At 45.0% G+C, this 18,613-nt stretch overlaps 1 protein-coding gene across 1 annotated transcript; it reads right to left on the reverse strand.

The window, feature by feature from the left end:
- Positions 1–9,470, reverse strand: LOC310645052 (C-signal-like). The gene is made up of 6 exons (XM_083370461.1): positions 9,231–9,470; positions 8,965–9,019; positions 6,586–6,773; positions 5,125–5,283; positions 3,296–3,412; positions 1–2,002 (listed from the first exon to the last, which is right to left on the reverse strand). Exons 1-6 carry the CDS (start codon positions 9,375–9,377, stop codon positions 1,883–1,885), a joined length of 786 nt encoding a protein of 261 aa, XP_083226587.1. The 5' UTR covers positions 9,378–9,470; the 3' UTR covers positions 1–1,882.
- Between the last annotated feature and the right edge of the window lie 9,143 nt (positions 9,471–18,613).

The raw sequence follows: 18,613 nt of genomic DNA on the forward strand, positions 1-18,613 counted from the left end.
TTCAAATGTAATGGACGCGGTGGCTCAGTGGGTTAGGACTCTGAGCTTGTCGATCAGGTCGGCAGTTTGGCAGGTCGAATCCTGAGTGCCGTGTAACAAAGTGAGCGACTGTTACTCGTCCCAGCTTCTGCCAACCTAGCAGTTTGAAAGCACATAAAAATACAAGTAGAAAAATAGGGACCGCTACGGTGGGAAGGTAACAACGCTCTGTGCGCCTTTGGCGTCTAGTCATGCCGGCCACATGACCACAGAGATGTCCTCGGAGAAGCGCTGGCTCTTTGGCTTTGAAGTGGAGATGAGCGCCGGCCCCTAGAGTTGGAAACGACTAGCACACATGTGTGGGGGAACCTTTACCTTTACCCTTTATCCAAATGTAAATCACAGGAAGATAGGATGCTGCAACAGTCGTAATCTGAAAAAACAGCCTTAAGTCACTTTTTTCAGTCCTGAAGTAACTTCAAACAGTCACTAAATGAATTGTTGTAAGTCAAGGGCTACCTGTATACACCACCCATCTCACTACCCAAAGTGACCCTAGGTGGCTTGCAATACAATAAAAGCAGAAATACAAAAACATTAACAGGAATTAATACGCACTCGTTACCTCCTGTATAGATTACTGCAATGCTCTCTACATGGGACTGCCCTTGAAGACCACCCGGAGGCTTCAGCTGGTGCAGAGTGCAGCCGCACGGGTAGTGATGGGAGCTCCCCGATACTCCCATATTACACCCCTCCTACGTGAGCTGCATTGGTTACCGGTTGTCCTCCGGGTGAGATTTAAGGTGCTGGTACTTACCTTTAGAGCCCTACATGGCTTAGGCCCGGGATACTTGCAGGACCATCTGCTGCCGGGAACGACTTCCCAACGCCCAGTGCGCTCACACAGAGAAGGCCTCTTCAGGGTACCATCGGCTAGACAATGTCGGCTTGCGACCCCCAGGGGAAGAGCCTTCTCTGTGGGAGCGCCAGCCCTATGGAACCAGCTCCCCCCTGAGCTTCGGATGGCCCCAGATCTCCAGTCCTTTCACCGCGGCCTCAAAACACTCCTTTTCCATCAGGCTGACCTGGACTGAGAGGGATTTTAATTATGTTTTTAATTTTTAACTTTAATTTTTAACTTATTTTAATTTTAATTTATTCTACAGGGGCCATTAATTTAATTTTCTTTTAACTTCTGTATTATTGTATGTTATTGTTGTTAGCCACCCTGAGTCCTTCGGGAGATAGGGCGGCATATAAGTCATAATAATAATAATAATAATAATAATAATAATAATAATAATAATAATAATAATAATAAAAAACTAATTACCAGGTATACAACGTGGGACCTTCTCTCTTACTCCTCCAGCATAAAAGACCCCCAATGGGGCCCAAAACCAGTTGGCAAGAGTGAAGATTTTAATGCTTTAAAAAGGTAAAGGTAAAGGTTCCCCTGCACATGCATGCTAGTCGTTTCCCACTCTAGGGGCTGGTGCTCATCTCTGTTTCAAAGCCGAAGAGCCAGCGCTTGTCCGAGGACGTCTCCGTGGTCATGTGGCCAGCATGACTAGACGCCAGAGGCGCACGGAACGCTGTTACCTTCCCACCGGAGTGGTCCCTATTTTTCTACTTGCATTTTTACGTGCTTTTGAACTGCTAGGTTGGCAGAAGCTGGGACGAGTAACAGGCGCTCACTGTGTTACTTGGCACTCGGGATTCGACCCGCCAAACTGCCGACCTTCTGATCGACAAGCTCAGCGTCCTAGCCCACTGAGCCACCGCATCCCTTTTTAATGCTTTAAGGAACGTTACAAATCAAAACTCTTTTATTGTGGCCAAGTCTTCAGAGCTCTTCAGGGATTCTTCTTAAATGGCAGGCCAATTGAAAGTTGCTGGATTACCAAGGAAGATTTTTTCCATCCCAGTTCACAAAAGTGCCATTTTCTTTCTCTGAGAAATGGGCAAGTGTTTTAAGAACTTCTCGTACACCATCCTCAACTGTAGTTGGGGCGTTGAACTAGAAAGAAAGAAAAAAGAAAAGAAAAAAGAAAAGAAAAGACGAATGAAATAGGCCAACAATTTCCCTAATTTATTTGCAAATTCCATTTTTTTGTTTTGCATAATTTATTTTTACCTCCATTTCTCTTACTGTCAACAAAGGCAACCGATGTTGCAAAAGTTTAATTTGTTGTGAAATAACTTTCTTTTTCACTCTTTTTTCATTTTTATCTGGTGCAATTGCATACTTAATGGACCGTTCAACATCTTGTGTTAAAATAAAAATCCTAATTGAGTCTAATGAACAGAGAACAAAATGTATTGCCACAAAATATATTCCTAGCTACTGACTTAAAAAAAAAGAATTGAAGAAATATATATTTGTTTTGTAGGACTTTCTTGTCCTGTAATACTTTGTTGCTAAATTCATGACAATAAAAGCAAGCAGTATTAAATGATCAAATGGCTTTCCTGATATCAAGGAAAGAATGTTATTTCATTAAATTGTTTTTGTTTTGTTTTTCTGGTTCAACTGAGCTGCAAGACCAATCCCAAGACGTTTTTTCCTTGCTGTTAAAAAAACACACGTTTGAAAAGCCAGAAAGTGAATTAATGTAATAGCATGTTAACATAGCAGTGACATGTTTTTGCACTGACAATATACGAGACAGCCTTTTGTTTAAACTGCTTCGCTTTGAATCTTGAAGAGAGGGAAATTTTCAAAGCGACTATCTTGAGAAGATAAGATTAGCTGCACAGAAGGGGGAAGTGTAATTTCATATGTAAAACTAATTGGTGAACATGATTTATGACATGTAATTAGGGGAGGGAGATTGTGCAGGATATGATGTATCAAGGGGAGGAGAGGTCAGATTCTGGCATCCCTCCATGAGTGTCGATGTTTCGTTTCATTACTAAGACTTTTAAGATAAATAATATGCCTGCAATTTGTTTGAATTGTCTCATTTATCGGAACCATGACAATCGGCTCATATACAGTAGATCGGGATCTCCAACCTTGGCAACTTTAAGACTTGTGGGTTTCAATTCCCAGAATTCCTCAGGCTGAGTTAAAATTCACAAATCTTAAAGTTGCCACGGTTGGAGATCCCTGCAGTGGATGCAATGGTGGGATTCAGCTGGTTCGCACCAGTTTGGCAGAACCAGTAGCTAATTTTTTGTTGCCCAGGCCCAGAACGGACTTCCAGAAGCAGCATCCACACAGAGAACTGGTTGTTCACCTATTTCAATCCCACCACTGAGTAGATGTATTAATTTCATGGGGAGAGAGATTCTGCTGCAAGCCACTTACGTTTCCATTTCCTCCTCCCATATCTGTCTGCAGCCATCCAGGGTGCAATGCAACACACAGGATCTCGTCTTTGGCATATTGCAGGGACTGGCATCGGCTGAGCATGTTTAGAGCAGCCTAGAAGAGGTGCATTGTAGAAACAGGAAAATGAGTGGCACAGCCTAGTCCTGCAAAGAATATTTGTAGGTTGTGCTGCAGCTGCCAATCCTAGGTTGCATTAACAGAGGGGTAGAATCAAGATCAGGCGAAGGGTTAGTACCACTTTATGATGCCTTGGTAAGGCCACACTTGGGATGCAGCTAGTCCTCGACTTACAATTCTTTTGGAGAATAGGCTGAACCCCTCTTCTTTGTGACAGCTTCTTAGATATTGGAACACCGCTGTCATGTCACTACTAGTCCTTTTTATCAGAGTAGAATAGAATAGAGCTGGAAGGGACCTTGGAGGTCTTCTAGTCCAGCCCCCCACTCAAGCAGGAGAACCTATACCATCTCAGACAAGTGACTGTCTAGCCTCTTCTTAAAAACCTCCAGTGATGGAGCGCCCACAATTTTTGGAGGCAAGCCGTTCCACTGGTTGATTGTCCTCTCTGTCAGGAAGTTTCTCTTTAATTCCAGATTGCTTCTCTCTTTGATCAGTTTCCAACCTGTTAAATAGTGGGTTCTTTGGTGCAGTAATGAAGACGTGAAGCTGAGTACAGGATAACTCATTGTTTATTTCGTGCTGGAACTGTACTGGGGAAAAGTCTGCAACTAGCCGCAATATATAGTCTAGCCCCTAGGCGGCAGCCAATAGGTTTGAATCAACCATTGCCGCCTGGAGATAGCCAATTGCTGCACAGGAGACTTAAAGTCTGGGTTGCTGGAGAGCCGTTAGCTGCTCCAGCAACCCACCTGGTGTTTCACAAGAACCCAGTACATAACACAACCATTGTTTCTTATCTTGCCCTCTAGTGCTTTGGAGAATAATTTGACCCCCTCTTCTCTGCAGCAGCCTCTCAAATACTGGAAGACTGCTATCATGTCTCCCCTATTCCTTCTTTTCTTTAGACTAACCAAACTCTAAGTCCTGCAACCATTCTTCTTATGTTTTAACTTCCAGTCCCCTGATCATCTTTGTTGCTCTTCTCTGCATTCTTTCTAGAGTCTCAACATCTTTTTGGTGACCAAAACTGGATGCCATACAGGTAGTCCTCGATTTACGACCACAGTTGAGCCCCAAATTTCTGTTGTTAAGTGAGACATTTGGGTAAGGGAGTTTTGCCCCATTTCTCAACCTTTCTTCTTTTTTTTGCCACATTTGTTAAGTGAATCACTGCTGATGTTAAGTTAGGAACACGGTTGCTAAGTGAACCCGGCTTCCCCATTGATCAGAAGGTGGCAAAATATGATCACATGATCCCGGGACACTGAAACCGTCATGAGTGTGAGCCAGTTGCCAAGCGCCTGAATTTTGATCATGGGACCCTGGAGATGCTGCAACGGTTGTTAAGTGTGATAAATGGTCATAAGTCACTTTGTTAATGCCATTGTAACTTTGTCACTAAACGACTGTTGTAAGTTGAGGACTACCTGTATTCAATCCAATCCAATTCTAATGCCCGTCATGGCATGGGGTTAGGTTATTTTGTGACCATCTTTGTCCACTTGTTTCTGCCTTGATGCTAGCTATGGCAGTATAAGCCAGGCTCCATCTGTTGAGCAGCGGCATGGGTAAATTCTTAACGCTTTCTGAAATATGAAATAATAATACTATATGAAACATGAAATAAGCCTGAAATATGGGCTTATGGTTTGACAATAGAGGCAGCGAGCGAGTCTTCTCCAAACCTTGCTGCAGCGATAGTTGGGGACTTGTCCGCTATCCCATCCCAGAACATTGGTGATGGAGCCGCAGTCACTGGAAATGTTCACAATTGCAGCTTTGCTGCAGCTCATTCCTTTCAAGACACTTTCCTGGGATGCCTTCTTCAGCAAAGGTAGAAAGACCTGAAAAACAAGAGGCAAACAATTAAAAACAGTGGCACGCTATTGCCGGATATGGAAAACTCACTCTGGGAATCTGCAGATGATAGTCCGGAAATTATTCATCAAAGGCTGTCTTGTACTTTTATAAGTCAGAGCTGAAGAAGCTTCTTTTGGATGAGAAGCGAAACGCCTTCCAAGAAAAACAAGAAAGGCCGCTTGCCGCGTGTAAAAGCACCTTTGGGTCATGTCAGATTTTTCAGTGCTGCTGTAACCTTGAACGCTCACTAAATGATCTGTTTTAAGTCCAGGACTTCCTGCATTAGGGACATTCTGAGTTCTGGATTGGAGAGATCTATTGTTTTGGACATTCTTTTATTTTAGGTCTTCTTTTTTTTTTAAGGACTAATTAGACATGATGTTGTGACAGATTTGAGTTTTAATATACTCCCTATGAGGCTGACTGGTTAGAGTGAATTGAACTCCATTCAGGACTCGGTCAGTTTTGGTCCAATTCTGCCCCTTCAGCATTAGCTGCTTTGGTCAACTGACCCTTTTCTGATGTTCCCATGTTACAGTGACTCCTTCTCCACCCTGTTCAGCATATCGTGGATCTGGGCAATACTTTTGTCCAGGGCAGAAGAAATGCCTACTCCTAAAGACACTATCCTCATACCCATTAGCAAGCTCTAGTATAAGTCCATCTAGCCACCAAATATTAAGGACATTCGAACAAAGGTAAAGGTAATAGTTTCCCCCCTCCGGTGGTGTCAGGATCTAGAGCGCGGTGCTCATCTCTGTTTTTTAGGCAAAGGAGCCAACGTTCTCCCAAGACACTTCCATGGTCATGCAGCTTGCATGACTGTATGCTGAGGCACACGGAATGCTGCTATCTTCCCACCAAAATGGTACCTGTTTATCTACTTGCATTTGCAAGCTATCAAACTGCTAGGTTGGCAGGAGCTGGGGCAAGTGACAAGAGCTCACCCCGTCACGAGGCGCACATGGTGATATACCAAAAGCCCAGTACATAACACCCACCACCTCAACTGCTGAGCCATCGTGGACCGAGAATAAAGCGAAAGAGCCGTGGTGGCACAGTGGTTAAAATGCAGTATTGCAGCAAACTCTGCCACTGCCAGGAGTTCGACCCTGACCGGCTCAATATTGACTCAGCCTTCCATTCTTTGGTAAAATGAGGACCCAGATTGTCAGGGGACAATATGCTGACACTGTAAACTGGTTAGAGAGTGCTATAAAGCACTGTGAGGTAGTATATAAGGGCTATTGCTAAGTAAGACCTAGTCAAAAGGAGAGATCTCCTACCTGGCCCATCACCATGGGACCAATGACATTGGTATTGTACACCTCTGACATGTTTTCTGGTGTCTCTGATTCCAGACTGGATGCCTTTAGTATTCCAGCATTGTTGAACAACAGATTCAACCCAGCTCCGTGTAGACGTTCGGTAATTGTGGCTGCAGCAGCTTTGATGCTGGATGGATCAGAAGTGTCTGAAACAGAGATGAGAAAGATTTGGTAAGTGATGCAAATCCCTAGCCAGGATAATAACACAGCTGTTACCCAACAAGACACCTAACTGCATTTTTTATATACAGTATTAGAGTTCTACATATATTATAAACGCTTTTCTCAACCTCACGGGGGAGGTTTCAGCAATCCCAGTTTAAGGCTGGATCTTTTGCACTTCCCCAGAAGATGCCATAATTTTCAGAATTGCAAGATATAGTTGCAAAATACAGAGCTGGAGAATCATAGCAATAGTTTTTGGGGACTTTTCTAAAAAAAAAAGCATTCTATACTTTCAAAAAGGATGCTTTGATTGAAGAACTACAGAATGTTCACTTCACTGCATTTCTCATTCTCTCTCTTATTTTATTTTATTTTAATTTTTTTTTTGCATTCAGGCTTACTGAAATATGTCTTTGTTAAGGTGTTTGAGAAAACGAATTGTGGTTGAAGATGTTGCAAATTTCTTATAACCCAGCACGAAGGACCAAAGGACCAACCCAGCATTCTAAAACTAGACATTACAAACAAAAGCATGATTGTTATCGTTTCAATTTTTTTTAAAAAAATACAATTACACAATTATATACACACCCTGAGATCCTTTGTCCTCCACATTCCTTATTCAGTGGCTTATTTTTTAAAAAATGTTATTATCCAGCTTAAAATGTCAGAATGACAGAGAACAAATAAATTGCTTCATTTTTACAGCTTGTTTGGCAGAAATAGATCTGGACTATATAAGTCCCAAAAATAAATAAATAAATAAATAAATAAATAAATTGCACCCTTAGGGAGAGAAAGTGTATGAACGAAGGGAGAAAACCAGAGCAACAGACCTATGGAGCAGGCGAAACAAATCCCTGCACTAAATACAAGACAGATGTGCCTTGAGATGTCTACAAATAGTCCCTAACTTACCACAAGTTCATGTAGTAACCGTTCAACGTTACACTGAAAAAAGTGACGTGCAGCCCGTTTTCGCACTTACGACCGTAGTAGCATCCCCCATGGTCACATGATCAAAATTCAGACGCTTGGCAACTGACTGACTCATATTTATGACAGTTGCAATGTCCCGGGGACCGGTGTTCATTTATTTGCGACTTTCTGACAAGCAAAGTCAATGGGGAGGCCAGATTCATTTAACAACAGTTTGACTAATTTAACAGTTGCAGTGATTTGGGGCAAAGTCACTTAACAATCCTTAGCCACAGAAATCTTGGGCTCAGCTGTGGGCCGCCCATCCTTCCAGCTCACGAAAGGGGCCCCCATATTTTATTTATTTTATTTATTTATTTTTGGGACTTAGATGCCGCCCTATCTCCCGAAGGACTCAGGGCGGCTAACAACAATAAAAACAACAATACAAAAGTTAAAAGAAATTAAACAAACAGCCCCAAAATAAATTAACTAAACAATTAAAAATTAAAACATTTTAAAAAACCCGTCGTCAATCCAGGTCAGCCTGATGAAAAAGGAAAGTTTTGAGGTTGCAGCGAAAGGACCGGAGATCCGGGGCCATCCAGAGCTCAAGGGGGAGTTGGTTCCACAGGGCTGGCGTATACCTGGCGTATACCAGTTGTATACCTGGTGATTAGTTTTATATTATTATTATTATTATTATTATTATTATTATTATTATTATTATTATTATTATTATTATTATTATTATAACTTATATGCCGCCCTATCTCCCGAAGGACTCAGGGTGGCTAACAACAATAACATACAATAATACAGAAGTTAAAAGAAAATTAAATTAATGGCCCCTGTAGAATAAATTAAAATTAAAATAAGTTAAAAATTAAAGCTAACAATTAAAAACATAATTAAAATCCCTCTCAGTCCAGGTCAGCCTGATGGAAAAGGAGTGTTTTGAGGCCGCGGTGAAAGGACCGGAGATCCGGGGCCATCCGGAGCTCAAGGGGGAGTTGGTTCCACAGGGCTGGCGCTCCCACAGAGAAGCCCCATGCACGTCGGCTCTTAGCCCATAAGAACTGGGGGGTGGGGGGCAACCAGCGATCATCCAGACGCTGCTGAGCCACCAGTGGGTGCCTCACAAACTCAGAAGGAAGGACAATATTAATCAATGCTGAGAATTAGGAGCCGGCAATAGCTGAAGGGCTGTAATGCTGCCGGGTTGGAAAGCCAGGGCAGGAACTAGGAACTCACCAAGCTGGATGATCTCTACTCGGTCCTTGTGTTGGGCAGCCAGGTCCTTCAAGCTCTGAAAGAGACAAATGTGAGGAGCTTTGGAGGCTGTTTTGAGGTTGGTGAAGAAGGTGAGGCTGAGCAGAAAGGAAAGCAGGAGGCAGGAGTTAAGTTATTTGCAGTAGGAAAGAGACTGTTTTCAAGAGATTTCCACCTCAAGCCCTTTCCCGCTCTGCCTGTCATTAGAGCAAAGTTACTAATCCCAGTTGATTCCTTCCAGGGCTCACCTTTGCACGGGGTCCCTCTGGGTCACGGCAAGTGGCAAAGATCCATTCTGGGGGGTTGCTTTTCCCCACCAGTTGCTTCACCAGCTCCAGGCCGATGCCCCGATTAGATCCCGTCACCAGGACACTGCGTGGATTCAGCACTTCCATCTGCTTTGGTAGTTGGACTCCAAGGAGAAAAGTTATGCAGCTTGAATTCAATGACTCAGGTTTATGTCTCCTTCATCTGCCTTGGCTTCCAGAAACTGTTTCTCTTCTCTCCAGTTCTGCTGCCTATATTGGGTAACTGCCCACACCCACTATGCAAAGGAAGATAAATGGTTTCGAAAAATGCTGTTGCTTAGTGAGGGAGCAGATTGGAGAGGAGACTCTCTCTCTCTCTCTCTCTCTCTCTCTCTCTCTCTCTCTCTCTCTGTGTGTGTGTGTGTTTGTTTGTTTATGTGTGTGTGTTGGAAGGAAGGGAGGGAGGGAGGGAGGGAGGAAGGAAGAAAGAAAGAAGAGAGAAAGAATGGAAGGGAAGAAGGAAGGAAGGAAAAAGAAGAAAGAAAGGAAAGTGTTATGTATTAAGGTTTAAGGGAACACCTAAGCACTTGTATAACAGTCACTACCAGTATGCATTTGAACTGTAACCGTTTTGGCGGGAGTCAATTATGGCAGGAGATTTAGTTTCAATCTGATTGGTTGGCTGTTTGCTCAGAAAGGTATATAAAGAGTGCAAGTATGAGCCTTGGTGGAGCAGTGGGCTGATGCCTCCTTAAGTAACACCAGCTGCCTGCAATTAGTGCAGGTTCGCCTCCCACCAGGCTCAAAGTTGACTCAGCCTTCCATCCTTCCGAGGTAGGTAAAATGAGGAGCCAGATTGTTGGGGGCAATAAGATGACTTTGTAATTGTTGTGTATGTAAATAGTTAGCAATAAGCCATAGAAGATATTGCAAACACTGTGCAGCTTTGCAAGGTTTAAAGCGGGAAAATAAGGTGCAATCATTGGACGCCACAACCAAGGAGCGGGAAAACAGACAGTTTGTATTGGTTACAGTTCAAACGCTTTCTCTATAAAAGGGTTGCAACATTTGACATTTGACAGTTGACTTTGTGTATTCAATAAACTCGTTCAGTGTTAACCACTCTGAGTCCTCGTCAATTCGAACCAAACAACTGGCGACGAAGGTGGGATTGACAGAAGACCAGAGATTAGGAAGAATTGTCGTGAAGGCGGCAAAGTCTGAGCGAGTCACAGTCAACCGAGCGGCCGCGGCAGAATAGGAAAAAAATTCTCCGAATGGCGCAAATCGGGTCATTGAAGGAATTTGACCCTAACTTCCCCGAAGATTGGGAAGAATATATTGGTCAGGTCGAAGGATTCCTGTTAGTGAACGGAATCACCGACGACCGAAAAAAAGCGGCGGCACTTTTGACAATTTGCGGCACACCGGTCTACAGAGTCGCTGTCGGGCTGTGCCAGCCACAACCAGTCTCCAGCGTGCCCTATGCCGACCTCCTTGCAAAACTAAAGGTGCACTTTACTCCCCGAAGGTCCGAACTTTTTTGGCGGCGCATCTTCGAGAAGAGAAATCAGAGACCGGGGGAATCCATACAGAAATTCGTCGCTGCCGTTAGGGAAGCCGCAGTTCGTTGCAAATACGATAATTTAGAAATTAGGATTCGGGACAGAGTTGTGCTAGGCTTACGCGATGAACAATTACAAAACAGAATAATCGCCAAACCTACTGGCGATTTACAGGAAGTGCTCGACGAACTCCTAACGTATGAGTCTACCGGGTATCGCGACCCCCCCCCGCAGTAGCATGGCGACAGCACCTGAAATTAACCAAGAGGGCTATGTGGACTGCGGGGAGGTGGATCAGCAGTGGGAGGAAGAGATCGCCGAAGTCTCCAGGCGATTTGGGAAGATGGCACCCAGACAACTTAGAAGCGAAGGGCCCGAACCCGGCCGCCGGCAACAACCCGCAACACCGCAGAGACCACCGACCGGGGCACAACGACCGTGGCGGGACACCGCAACCAGACCGCGCGACAACGACACCCAGAACCGATGCGGCAGCTGTGGCGGCAACCATCCCCGCGCTTCCTGCCGATTCCGCACCGCCAAGTGCAGGGCTTGTGGCAAGACCGGCCACATCCAGGCCATCTGCAGAAACCGCGTCCGGGACTCCCGTCTGAATGAAGTCGATGTGTGGCCAGAGGGTAAGGTAACCCCCAATGCTAGTGGCAAGGAGACCCCTAGATCCCGGGCGAAATTTTCAAACCCAGGGGAGGTGGCCCGAGTCAATCGGAAAAGGCAGGGAAGGGGGCACAATTTTCCGGACGGAAAATTAAAAATCACAGTCCTTCTGCAAGGGGTTCCTTGCAGAATGGAAATCGACTCTGGGGCTTCAGTGTCGATAATTTCCACTGAAACCCTGAAAAAAATTGAACAACTAAGTGGAAAAAGAATTCCACTTAGCCCAACAAATATTCAATTAATGGACTTCCAAAAAAGTCCAATAATCGTAAAGGGAAAGACCAGCCTTAGAGTTAATTTTAAGGGATTTAAGGGGGTCTTAGATGTGGTAGTTACGGAGGGGAATAGGACTAGCTTAATAGGGCTTAATTGGTTTCCTGCCCTGGGAATTTGGATAGGGGGAATAAATTCTGTGATTAAAAATAAGACCCTCGAATCCGTCTGCAAAGAATTTGCAGACGTATTCGATGGATCTCTAGGCAAGTACAAAGGGCCCCCCATTAATTTTAACCTAGACCCCTCAGTAAATCCAATCAGGCTAAAGGCCCGGAGGGTACCTTTTGCCTTAAAAGAAAAAATCGAGGCCGAGCTCGACCGGCTTGTAGGCCTCGGAGTTTTAGAACCCGTTGAGGGCGGTTTATGGGAGACGCCGATCGTCACACCCCTCAAACCCAATGGGGATGTGAGGATCTGCGCCGACTATAAAGCGACCCTCAACATTGGAATGAAAAAGCATGCTTACCCGGTCCCGACGGTGAAGCAGGTCCTCGCCACGATCCAGGACGCCGCCATCTTCGCCAAGCTCGACTTGGCGCATGCGTACTTACAGTTGACTGTTTCCAAAGAGGCTGCAGAGGCGCAAACAATTGTTACCCACAAGGGGGCGTTCCGAGTCCACAGACTGCAATTTGGGATTGCAGCTGCTCCAGGCATCTTCCAAGAAGTGATGGAGAGGACCTTAAAGGGCATACCTGGAGTATGCCCTTACTTTGATGATGTCCTAATAGCTGGAAAAGATGAAGGAATGTTAGTAGAGCGGCTGGAACAGGTACTGGGTAGATTTAGAAAGGCTGGATTAAAATTAAAAAAGGAAAAATGTAGCATAGGGGTTAAATCCACTGATTTTTTGGGGTTCAGGATTGACAAAAGCGGGGTCCACCCTACCCCTGAAAAAATTAAAGCAATAAAAGGGGCTCCTGAACCAAGGAACAAGGCTGAGCTACAGGCCTTCCTAGGCTTGGTAAATTTTTATCACACTTTTGTGCCACATAAGGCTGCCATTGCAGAACCACTGCACAGGCTTTTAGATAAGAAGACCCCTTGGCATTGGCAAGACAAGCACAAAGTGAGTTTCCAGACCTTAAAAGATATCCTTTCCAGTAGCTCAACTGTAACCCACTTTATAGAAAATAGACCAATCTACCTGGCGTGCGATGCTTCGCCTTATGGCGTCGGGGCAGTAATCAGCCATTTAGACACCCAGGGAATGCAAAGACCCATTGCTTACTACTCCCGCACACTAACCAAGGCAGAGCGGAACTATGCTCAAATTGACCGGGAAGCTTTAGCCATAGTGGCAGGAGTTAAAAAGTTCCACGACTACCTGTATGGCAGGAACTTTACAATCCTGACAGACCACAAACCCCTGCTGGGACTGTTTACCACAGATAAACAGACTCCCCAAATTATGTCTCCCAGGATGCTGAGATGGTCCATTTTCCTCTCAGCATATTCATTTTCCCTCCAATACCGACCAGGTAAAGACATGGGTCATGCAGACGCTCTTAGCAGATTGCCCCTTAGCACAACAGAGGAGGACCCTGCCCCAGTGGGACAAGTAATGTCCCTACAAGATATTCCTGATCTGCCCCTAACTGCTAAAGACATAGCGGAGGCAACCAATAAGGACCCCATCTTAAGGAGAGTAATGGCCTGGGTCATGAGCGGTTGGCCCAACGCCAACCCAGACGTAAAATACAGTCCATTTTTCCGAAGGAAGGATGAACTATCAGTTCATATGGGTTGCTTACTTTGGGGAACTCGTGTAGTAATCCCAGGAATCCACAAATCAGCTATTCTATTTGAATTGCATGAAGGACACCCTGGAATAGTAAGGATGAAGGCCTTAGCTAGGAGTCACTTGTGGTGGCCAGGATTGGACCAAGACATTGAGGAATGCGTTGCCAATTGCCATCTGTGCCAACGTTCCAGGCCTGAACAACAACACATCCGCACACATAAATGGGAGTTAGCTAGGAATCCTTGGTCCAGGATTCATATTGACTTCGCTGGACCTTTCCAGGGGTTAACGTTCCTTGTAGTGGTCGACAGCTACTCTAGATGGCTAGAAGTAGTACCGGTCAGTTCAGTAACGGCAGGCAGAACAATACAGGCATTAAGGGGCCTCTTTGCCACTCATGGGTTGCCGGATTTAATAGTGTCTGATAACGGGCCACAATTCACATCTATTGAATTTCAGGATTTCCTCAAGGCCAACTCGATTAAGCATAAGACTTCTGCACCCTTCCACCCCTCCACCAACGGATTGGCTGAAAGGAACGTGAGGACCACGAAGGACGCGCTTAAAAGAATTATTCGAGGTGACTGGCATCAGAGACTAGCTGAGTTCTTGTTGGCCCAACACACAACCCCTTGTTCGGCTACAGGGAAAAGTCCAGCTGAAATGAGGTGGGGAAGAAAAATCTTGACCAAGTTGGACAGACTACACCCCGACCGACTCCAACCAAACATTGAATTTGACATTCCTAACAGAACATTTGAAGTGGGGGACTTGATTTGGGCCAGGAACTACGCCCAAGGGGATAAGTGGATTCCTGGGGTGGTAACTGAAATCTTAGGTCCCTTATCATACATCATTGAGGGGGAAGGGAATAGGGTCTGTAAAAGACACATAGACCAGCTGAGGAAAAGATCTAGTGGGTGTGTGCCAGCTGAGGGGGACCAAAGCTCAGTTAGGGCAAACAGTACAGATAACATTAGGCCTGAAAGTGGTGTAGTGGTGGGGCAAGATGACATATTTCCAGATGCCCATCAACAACAATTCAGTCCAATTGATTGGGAAATACCCCTGCGAAGTAGGCCAGTGACAACTGAATCCCAAACACAACCTAATACACAAGGCAGTACATCTGAAGCCAGTAACCCTGAGCCCAGGTCCAGTAGTAACCAGCATAGTAACCAGCAGCCAAGCAGTCAACCAGGAAAAGGGGCCCCTAGCAGCCAAAGTAACAGATACCCTTCTAGAATACATAGGCCACCAAAATACCTAAAGGACTTTGTAAAGAAATGACACCAACTGGGGGGTAAGGGGTGTTGTGTATGTAAATAGTTAGCAATAAGCCATAGAAGATATTGCAAACACTGTGCAGCTTTGCAAGGTTTAAAGCGGGAAAATAAGGTGCAATCATTGGACGCCACAACCAAGGAGCGGGAAAACAGACAGTTTGTATTGGTTACAGTTCAAACGCTTTCTCTATAAAAGGGTTGCAACATTTGACATTTGACAGTTGACTTTGTGTATTCAATAAACTCGTTCAGTGTTAACCACTCTGAGTCCTCGTCAATTCGAACCAAACAGTAATAATGCCGCTTGGGGTGTGTGTGAAAGCCCTAATAAGCAGGCATATACATAGAATGAAGGCTACTGCTAAGCTTGTAAGCCGCCCTGAGTCTTCGGAGAAGGGCGGGATATAAATGGAATTAAAATAAATAAAATAAAATAAGTAGCCCTTAAACCCTCAGTTCAGTTATGGTCACCAAATAAGCCCACTGAGCCTTGGTGGAGCAGTGGGCTGATGCCTCCTTAAGTAACACCAGCTGCCTGCAATTAGTGCAGGTTCGCCTCCCACCAGGCTCAAAGTTGACTCAGCCTTCCATCCTTCCGAGGTAGGTAAAATGAGTACCCAGATTGTTGGGGGCAATTAAGCTGACTTTGTAATAATGCCGCTTGGGGTGTGTGTGAAAGCCCTAATAATAAGTAGGCATATACATAGAATGAAGGCTACTGCTAAGCTTGTAAGCCGCCCTGAGTCTTTGGAGAAGGGTGGGATATAAAAGGAATAAAAATAAAAATAAATAAATAAAATAAAGAGCTGTTTGACTGTACTCATCAGCCTGGCATCATTCCTACTCCTCAGAACCCACTACACAACAGAAAGAAAGAAAGAAAGAAAGAAAGAAAGAAAGAAAGAAAGAAAGAAAGAAAGAAAGAAAGAAAGAAAGAAAGAAAGAAAGAAAAAGGGAGAGTATGAGAGGGAAGGCGGAAAGGAGGGAGGGAGGGAGGAAGGAAGGAAGGAAAAGAGACAGAGAAAAAGAGAAAGAGCATGGAAGGAAGGAAAAGGAAGGAAGGGAAAAAAGAAAGGGAAAGAAAAGAAGGAAGGGTGATCTTCAAATGTAGCTTGGAACAACTGAGTATTTTTTTTAAAAGACATAATATTCTTCTCAGTATGATGGAGGATACCACTGACTGGATCACTGCTCAGTGTTTGCCACACACCCTCCAAACCAATGAATCAGGCAGTCAGTGCAAGGTATGCATAGGGAGGTGAGAATTTACTGCTGATTCCCGTCTTCTTCATTCTCCTAAGCTGAAGGAGTGCTACAAGAAAAGCAAAGCACATCTTGGGGCCCCATTTGCCCCCAGTTTGGGCATTTAGCCATACTGAGCAGGAAGGAGCATAGCTCATTATTTGCCTGTTCTGGCTAGATGGCTTAAGGGCAAAGTACAACTTATTGAAGGGGACGCGATGGCTCAGTGGGTTAGGACACTGAGCTTGTCGATCAGAAGGTCAGCAGTTTGGCAGGTCGAATCCTGAGTGCCGGGTAACAGAGTGAGCTCCTGTTACTCATCCCAGCTTCTGCCAACCTAGCAGTTCGAAAGTACGTAAAAATGCAAGAAGAAAAATAGGGACCACTACGGTGGGAAGGTAACAGCGTTCCGTGCGCCTTTGGCATCTAGTCATGCCGGCCACATGACCACGGAGACGTCCTCAGACAAGTGCTGGCTCTTCGGCTTTGAAACGGAGATGAGCACCGGCCCCTAGAGTTGGAAACGACTAGCACGCATGTGCGGGGGAACCTTTACCTTTATCTTTACAACTTATTGAAGCAGAGAATGTGCAGCCAGATATCTGAAAGGGACTCAAAGTAATGCTGGCCTCTGTCACAGAGCCGCTGATTTATTTCACAGCTTACACCTTTTGTTTTTGCACCTGTGCTTTGTACCACCACCTCAGGCTACGTTTCTGTGCTGGTGGATCTCTGAAGGAGAATATCTGTAGCTCAGGATTGAAATGAGGGGTCCGTGGTGCTCTCCGAGCTTGCTTGTTTTCTTGCAGATGCTGCATTACCCAAACGAGGTAACATCATCAGTGCACATCTGAAACATCAGCAAGAAAACAAGCAAGCTCAGAGAGTACCACGAACCCCTCTTCCACCTCCGCTTTCCAGAGCAGAGTGTTTAATGTCTGCTCCAACTTGTTTGAAATTGCTGCTGCCAAGCTGGAATTTTCCCTTGGCGTCGCTGAAGCTGCAGCTGATCCAATTTTCTTGGCAATGTATTCCTGGAGTCAGGCTGATGCATTTTGCCCTGGCAGGAATTCTGGCCTTGGTGGAGCAGTGGGCTAATGCCTCCTTAAGTAACACCAGCTGCCTGCAATTAGTGCAGGTTCGCATCCCAGCAGGCTCAAGGTTGACTCAGCCTTCCATCCTTCCGAGGTAGGTAAAATGAGGACCCAGATTGTTGGGGGCAATTAAGCTGACTTTGTAATAATGCCGCTTGGGTGTGTGTGAAAGCCCTAATAAGCAGGCATATACATAGAAGGAAGGCTACTGCTAAGTTTGTAAGCCGCCCTGAGTCTTCGGAGAAGGGCGGGATATAAATGGTATTAAAATAAAAAATAAATAAATCCTGCCTTGCATTGTTGATGCTGCAGCCAGCCATGACCCTTTCCCTCCGTCCCCTAGAAACACGTGTCATCTTGCATGCTCATTGCCTTTGGATCTTATTTCACCTAATCCAGCCGTCATGGCAACGTGTCATTATAGTCTGGGCTCTGGATAACAGTCCCTCTTTACAAAATGACCTTATGCTAACATTTCCCTTGCATAGATCCGTGGAGCTTTTAAATGCAACAGCAGATCGGTGACCAAGCAGCTAGAAAGATCCAGGGTGGGAGATTCAGAGGTTTTGTTTTTAATTGTATTATTATAACTCCACTCCCCTTTTGCTGCCTCCCTTTATAGGGGAGTTTGTTTTAGATATCTTGTACGACATCAGGGAAAGATATTTTGTACAGGTGGAAATCTTTAAGTCCATTAAAATGTCCCTGTTGTAAGATGTTCATTTGTGATTACTGTTAAGTCGTGGGCTTTGGTGAGCAGGAATGAAGACACACGGCTGAGTACAGAGAAACTCATTCTTTATTTCTTGATGGAACTGTACTTGAGCTTGGGCCGCTTCCAGCCACAATATATAGCCAAGCCCTATTGTAGCAGCCAATAGGATTGAACCCGCACTTGCCGCCTGAGGCTGACCAATTGCAGGACCGGAGACGGCCTGTTTGGGTTGCTGGAGAGCTGTTAGCTCTCCAGCAACACACGTGGTGTGGTACCAAAAGCCCAGTACATAACAGTTAGATAAAGAAAAAACATTTTTGCACAATTTTTGGATAAATTTTACCCAGGTTTGGGAAGCAGTCTGCTAGGAGAACAAGAGGCACCAGAATTTATCCAACTAGACCAGGGGTAGGCAACCTCGGCTCTTTTGTGACTCATGGATGTCAACTTCCAGAATTCTGGGAGTTGAAGTCCATGAGTCACAAAAGAGCCGAGGTTGCCTACCCCTGAACTAGACCACCTGCTAGTTTTAAATTCCAGCAGCCCTTGACTCGCTAACTGAAATTGCTTTTTGGATCAAAGAATAAGAAGTTTAGCTTTTGGCAGGAGAAAGAATTGGCAGAGTTGACCTTGTTAAAGATTAATTTTGTTTTATAGGCTGCTTTGGATATGGCCACTGCCTGGCTCGCTCGGGAACTGCAAAAAGATGGAATTTTATGCACTTCGATCCATCTGGCTGGGTGAAAACTGACATGGGGACCATTGCAGCTACAATGAAGTCGCCAT

Source organism: Vipera ursinii, assembly GCF_947247035.1.
Source record: "Vipera ursinii genome assembly, chromosome: 10".
In the NCBI taxonomy this organism is placed as follows: Eukaryota; Metazoa; Chordata; class Lepidosauria; order Squamata; family Viperidae; genus Vipera; species Vipera ursinii.